Genomic DNA, 6,075 nt, shown 5'->3' with positions numbered 1-6,075 from the left:
TATTTCTCACAAAATTTAAATCTAAATATAGGATGTTTTTCTTCTTGTCTATGTAGCATGGTTGTTTGAAAATCATCATTACTAGCTCATTGAAATGATTTTTCATTATTATTATTATTATTATTATTATTATTAGAAAATATGTGTGTGTCTTTTAAAAAAATGAGGTATTGAAGGGAAAAAAATTAACAAGACATGTTAATAGTGAAAAAAATGAAATGAAAAATTGGTTGTTAAATACTTATCATTTATCATAATCAAATTAGTCCTTCTAGTTTTCATTTTAAAATTAAATCAGTCTCAAAGGAGAAACCAAATTGATTAAAATATTGTGTCATGACAGCTTGCCTAATATGGCATAATGCATTGTACTCAAGATTCGAGAATCGGATCGATTTTTAATCATTGGTTTATTGATTTATTGGACTAATCAATTCAATCAATGATTCAATTAAAAAAATTATTTTAAAATAAAATAACCATTTTAAAATATAATTATAGTGTAATATGAATCTTAAACTATCTTCTAAATTTAAAAATTTTACATGAAATATCTTCGATCAAATCTATATAATCTTATCAAAATATAATTTTAAAAATTAAATAGTAAAAAAAATATCTCAATATTAAAAATTAACATAAATATTTATTGATCATCATTCATCGTCAAAATCCATAAATTAAAAAAATCTTGTGACTGACTATTATTCGAACGAGGTGGATTAGAATTAGCAACACCATTTAAATTAGGAGGATTGGCAGGCAAATTATTACTCAAAGAAGTTTTATTATCAGCAACTACTTTTTGATTAATACTTCCATCCATAACTAAAATCAATAAATCATAATTCAAATTAAAAACAGCAACAGAATAGTAGAAAATCAAATAATCATCCATAAGACCATAGAATAGAATCAATAATAAATTTATTACTCAATTTCAAAATCAATAACAAAACCACATATTAAAATAGAATCAATAACAAATTCATTATTCAATTTCCGAAACAAATCTACTCAATTTCAAAATCAATAACAAAAACACATATTAGAACATAATCAGTAACATATCAAAAATCAGTCACTAACTTTCAGAGTGCATATGTGAGGGTGTATTTGATAAATGTGTTGGAAGACACGTTTAAACTCTTTTTGAAAGCTTCAATTTTTGGTTTGACAAATTTTTTATTCATGAACGCATGAATGATTTTGCATTCAATATCACGTTTAAAAGAAGCAACAATTTTGAGCTTTTTCCGTTTCACCCAATAGACTATCAATATTCAATCTTTATTTACCTTTTACCAACTTTATCCTTTATGCATATTATTGTATTATTTATGAAATTCTTATTATTTTTATTTATATGAACTTTTTTTTTCTATTATTTTTATTTTTTATTAATTATTTGTTTGACATTATACACTTTTATAATTGTGATTTAATACTAAGAGTACTAAAAATATATTATATAAAAAATATCATAAAAAATTTTTGATCTATTTTAATCATTACTAAGGTAAATATTTAGTTTTTTTATTATTTTTAGTACTTTCTAAAATTTATATTTTGCTAGTTTTAATTAAAAATATATTTTACCAATTTTTATATGTTATTTTTATTTTAGTATATAAATATTAATTTTATTATCAAATTATTTAATCAAATCTATTCAAATATCTAACTTAAAATGATAAAATAATATAAAAAATTATTTAAGTTGATGTCTATTTTAGTAATTTTTTATCTAAAAGTGATTTTGAATAGTATAATCCAAACAACATTTATTTTACTATAATCTATTTTGATATAAAGATTGCGAAACATAAATCACCTTAACACAAACTTACTTTTCATTAAAATCAAGTTTGCAAAATTAATTTTATGCAAACTTCAGTTTGTAAACTATAATCCAAATACACACGAAGTAATTTGAAATTTTAGAGCTCAGACCACTAACCTTGACTTAGAGAAAAACAACGCCGACCATAAAACATTAATCAATTTGTTTATAATAGAATAATATAACTTTTTAAAACATAATAATCAAATTTTTTTTCTAACAGTATAATCAAAATTTTCATGATGATTATGAGTATAAAAAATCAACTACCACCACTATATTTTTTATATTTTTATTCATGTTTTGACTGTGAATATAGATCTAGTTTGTCTTTATTATTTATGAAGTATAATTATAAATATGAAAAGTTTGATTATATTACTTATAGAATTTGATTATAAATAAATATATGGTCTTGACACATTTTAATACGTATTTAATTTATATATCGGTTATTGATTTTTTTATCCACTGTAGCATGTTGTTTTTCTAACAAATATAGATGAGATTAAATGTGTGAGACGATATGAGAGAATAAACCTACCAAAAAGCATTAGAAACAAATGTTAGTTTGATGAATCTCACATTAATAATTTTATGTACACACTAATCTTCGGGGAGGTGTTTGTTTAAAAGTATATATTTAGAGAATTATTCAGAGAAAAGATTACTTGGTATAATATACTCACACATTTGCTTCAAGATTTAAAAAAGTTATCACGTGCATCAATTATATATTGTTCTTAGGATTCAAATTTTTACAATTTGAAGTGAGATTTTATTCATATTAAGAGATTGAGCATAAAAACTTTTATATAAAAATACCAAATATGCCTTTAAGCAATGATTTTTTAATTAAAAATTAAATAACTAATATTAGTTCTAAGAATTTTTTTAATATTAAATAAACAATTTTATTACAATCGAATATTTTCCAAATACAGTATTAATTACTAAAAAATAAAATTCCTGAAAACAATTTTTCTAACTAAAAGAAAGAACTCTTTATAATTGGTAAATAATAGAGGGTTTAATCATGACCGAGAATTATGATGCTAATAGAGGCATATACATACAGTAAGTGAAATTGTTGTCATCTATTTCCAGTCAAAAGATCTGTACGTTTGTTTGACGTCCAAGTAAGAGATATTTTAGTTAGAATAAGTATTATGAGCAAACACTTTTCAACTAATAAAGTAGTTAATAATTGTTTATTAAAAAACTCCAAAATAAAAATAATAAAAGCATATAATAAAACTCAAGTAAGTTCTTGAATTTGAAACAAAATATAACCAATTTAGGGATATAATCAAATTTTTAGGATTAAACTCTACCATTCACCCTTCACCCTTCTCCCTTCTCCTCCTCTTTCTCTATTATTGTTGGATCCTATTAAAAAGATAATAAATTATTTGTACAATGTGTATAATGGATTATTAATTTATAAAATAAATATATTTTATATTATCTAGAATAATTATTTGAGTACTATGGATAATAAATATCTTCTCAAAAATTTAAACTGTTTTTGAAGTTCACCAAAAATTCTAAAAATTTCAGTTAATGAAAAAAAATAACACTAATGGTTATATCTCTAATACTCCATAAACTTTTATTGTATATATTGTACAAATATTCTATTGACTCCTCATACTTTTCTTTATTATTATTGATATTGCTGTTGTTAGTAGCAGTGGCGGCAAACGGTACATGAGAAGGTATAGGTATAGGTGTGATGGTACAGGTAGATGATGATAATATTGGTCATGACAATTGGGGTTGGGTTTAGAGAAGAAAATATATTACTCTAAACCACTTAACTTTAGCGATAAAACTGAACTTATTTTAAACGTTTAAGATAAAAAATTTAATCAAATTGAAAGTTAGCAATTAATATCTCTTTTAAATGTTATGAGATACTTTTTTGTTCGTACACCTAAACCTTTTGAAAAAGAAGATATCAAATTAAATATTATTAAATTGAGTTAATGTGATAAGCATGACCATTTTTTTTGTTTGAATGACTTTAGGAAAGAAGGTCCTCGTCCAAAACCAAACAGCGTCAACTTGCCACAACAAGAGAGCACCAAAGTGGTAATAACACCACCTGTGCATCTGCTTGATTATCTTCGCAAAACCATCGTGGAGGATGACGGTTGCCAGAAAAAATTATCCAAATCCGATGCTAGTGTTAAGCAGTGCATCATCACACACAGAAACATCCAGGAGCTAACAGCATCAGGGATTCATTTGAAGAAACTCGATTCTCGAAATCCGAAATATATCAAATTCTCTTCTGGAGGAATATTTTCTTTTCGTGGCATCCTAGAGCTTCCTGAGATCACCGTAGATGACACAACAGCGCCTACTTTCCTTAACTTGATAGCTTATGAGATGTGTCCTGATTTTCCAAATGATTATGGGATTAGTTCCTTTGTGGCCTTCCTTGACTCACTTATCGATCAACCTGAGGATGTCAAGAAACTGAGATCTGCTGGGATTATGCGTAACGCACTTGGTAGCGATGAGGAAGTCTCCAAGCTCTTTAATGCCTTAAGCCAAGACTTGGTAACTAGCATTGAGAGTTATTCTCATGTTAGTAAAGATATTGAGAGCCATTACAAAAACAAATGGTTGAGCTGGATGACTGAAATTTGGAATAACCATTTTAGCACTCCGGTGGCTATCATTGCCTTGTTAGCTGGTATTATTGCTCTTGTTCTCACTTTTATCCAAACATGGTACAGTGTTAAGCAAGGTTCTGACAACCAATCACAATAAAGTTAGAAGTTTAAAAATATATTTTATACAAAAATTTATTATGCTATTACATTCCGTTTAACTCTATTTGAATCAGTTAATCAGATTTGGTTCTCAGAACGTTGGTGTTAAATAGGAAACACTAATGAGCATATGACTTCATAAACAATAAATGTTATATGTATGTGTGTGATTCATTGTTTGTACGTTGTGGTGTTTTATACTTGGATCTAATAAATCTATTGATGTATGTTTGAGATTCGATAATGAATAAACATTGAAGATTTTATCAACTTCTAAAGGTTTCTTTCAGGTAAATGTATGTCCAAATTTAAGTGCATTTGTGGATTCTAATTGATTAAAATTACTATTATCTCCATAGTTTTCAGAACTAGACTAGATCAAATGTTAAAAATAATTTTGATGGTTAAAATTTAAGAATGAATAGAAATCACAGTTTGAATAAGTTGTCTATATTTAGTTTTAATTTAAATCATTTGTTTATTAGGATGTATTAAATTTAGACGTCAAAAAAAAGTAGAAATACATATGTAATTATTTCATAAATAACAACATACAAATACATTTAATACATTTTTCTTCATTTTATATTCTTCATTAGTGTGTGTGCCTTGTTCTTTTATTTTCCAACAAAGTGGTATCAAAGCCACTTATAATATGTCTTCGTCAAAAGGAACTACTTTATCTTTTCAATACACACAATTATCTAAGCTTAACTATGACAATTGGGCAGCCCGAATGAAAGCAATTCTCGGTGCTCAAGGAGTGTGAAAAATGGTTGAGAAAGGCTATGTAGAACCAGAAAATGTGGAGAAGCTAACAGAAGCTCAAAAGGACGAATTAGAAAATAAAAGAAAGAAAGATCAATGTGCACTTACTATCATTCATCAAGACTTGGATGATGATATGTTTGAGAAGATTGCTGATATAACTCACGCAAAGAAAACTTGGGTTACTCTTCAAAATTTCGTCATAGGAGTTGAAAAGGTGAAAAAGGTTCGTCTTCAATCTCTAAGGGCTGAGTTTGAGTCTCTAATGATGAAGGAGGCTGAATCCATTTCGGATTATTTCACCAAAGTTTTGACGGTAGTGTACCAAATGAAAAGGCTTGGAGAAAAATTAGAAGATATTCATGTTGTTGAGAAAATCCTTTGTTCTCTCAACTCAAAATTTTACCATGTGGTGGTAGCCATTGAGGAGTCTAAAGATTTGGATACGATGTCAATTGATCAGTTGAATGATTCCTTACGGGCCCATGAAGAAAGAATGGATAAAGGCAAGTAAGAATGTGTGGAGCATGTCTTGCAGGCGAAACTTTCGTGGAATACTAGAGGAGAAACCAACGAAAGTGGAAGACAAGGACGAGGTCGAGGCCGTGGACGAGGACGAGGACGTGGTTATGGAAGAGGAAGAGATGAGAAAAATTATTCTCAAGAGAAAAGAAATCAAAA

General features: G+C 27.0%; 1 protein-coding gene across 1 annotated transcript in view; it reads left to right on the top strand.

Moving 5' to 3' along the window:
• LOC107474637 (UPF0481 protein At3g47200-like) overlaps positions 1-4,624 on the top strand; it is a 5,672-nt gene extending 1,048 nt beyond the window's left edge. Inside the window, exon 3 of the mRNA XM_052257841.1 lies at positions 3,874-4,624. Coding sequence (XP_052113801.1) covers positions 3,874-4,624 — 751 coding nt within the window. The remainder of the gene's footprint in view (positions 1-3,873) is intronic.
• Positions 4,625-6,075: the final 1,451 nt, after the last annotated feature.

The sequence above is a fragment of the Arachis duranensis genome, chromosome 2 (assembly GCF_000817695.3).
Source record: "Arachis duranensis cultivar V14167 chromosome 2, aradu.V14167.gnm2.J7QH, whole genome shotgun sequence".
NCBI classification, from domain to species: domain Eukaryota; kingdom Viridiplantae; phylum Streptophyta; class Magnoliopsida; order Fabales; family Fabaceae; genus Arachis; species Arachis duranensis.
The sequence above is the reverse complement of the archived record's forward strand: the minus strand, read 5'-3'. Positions and strand labels throughout refer to the sequence as shown.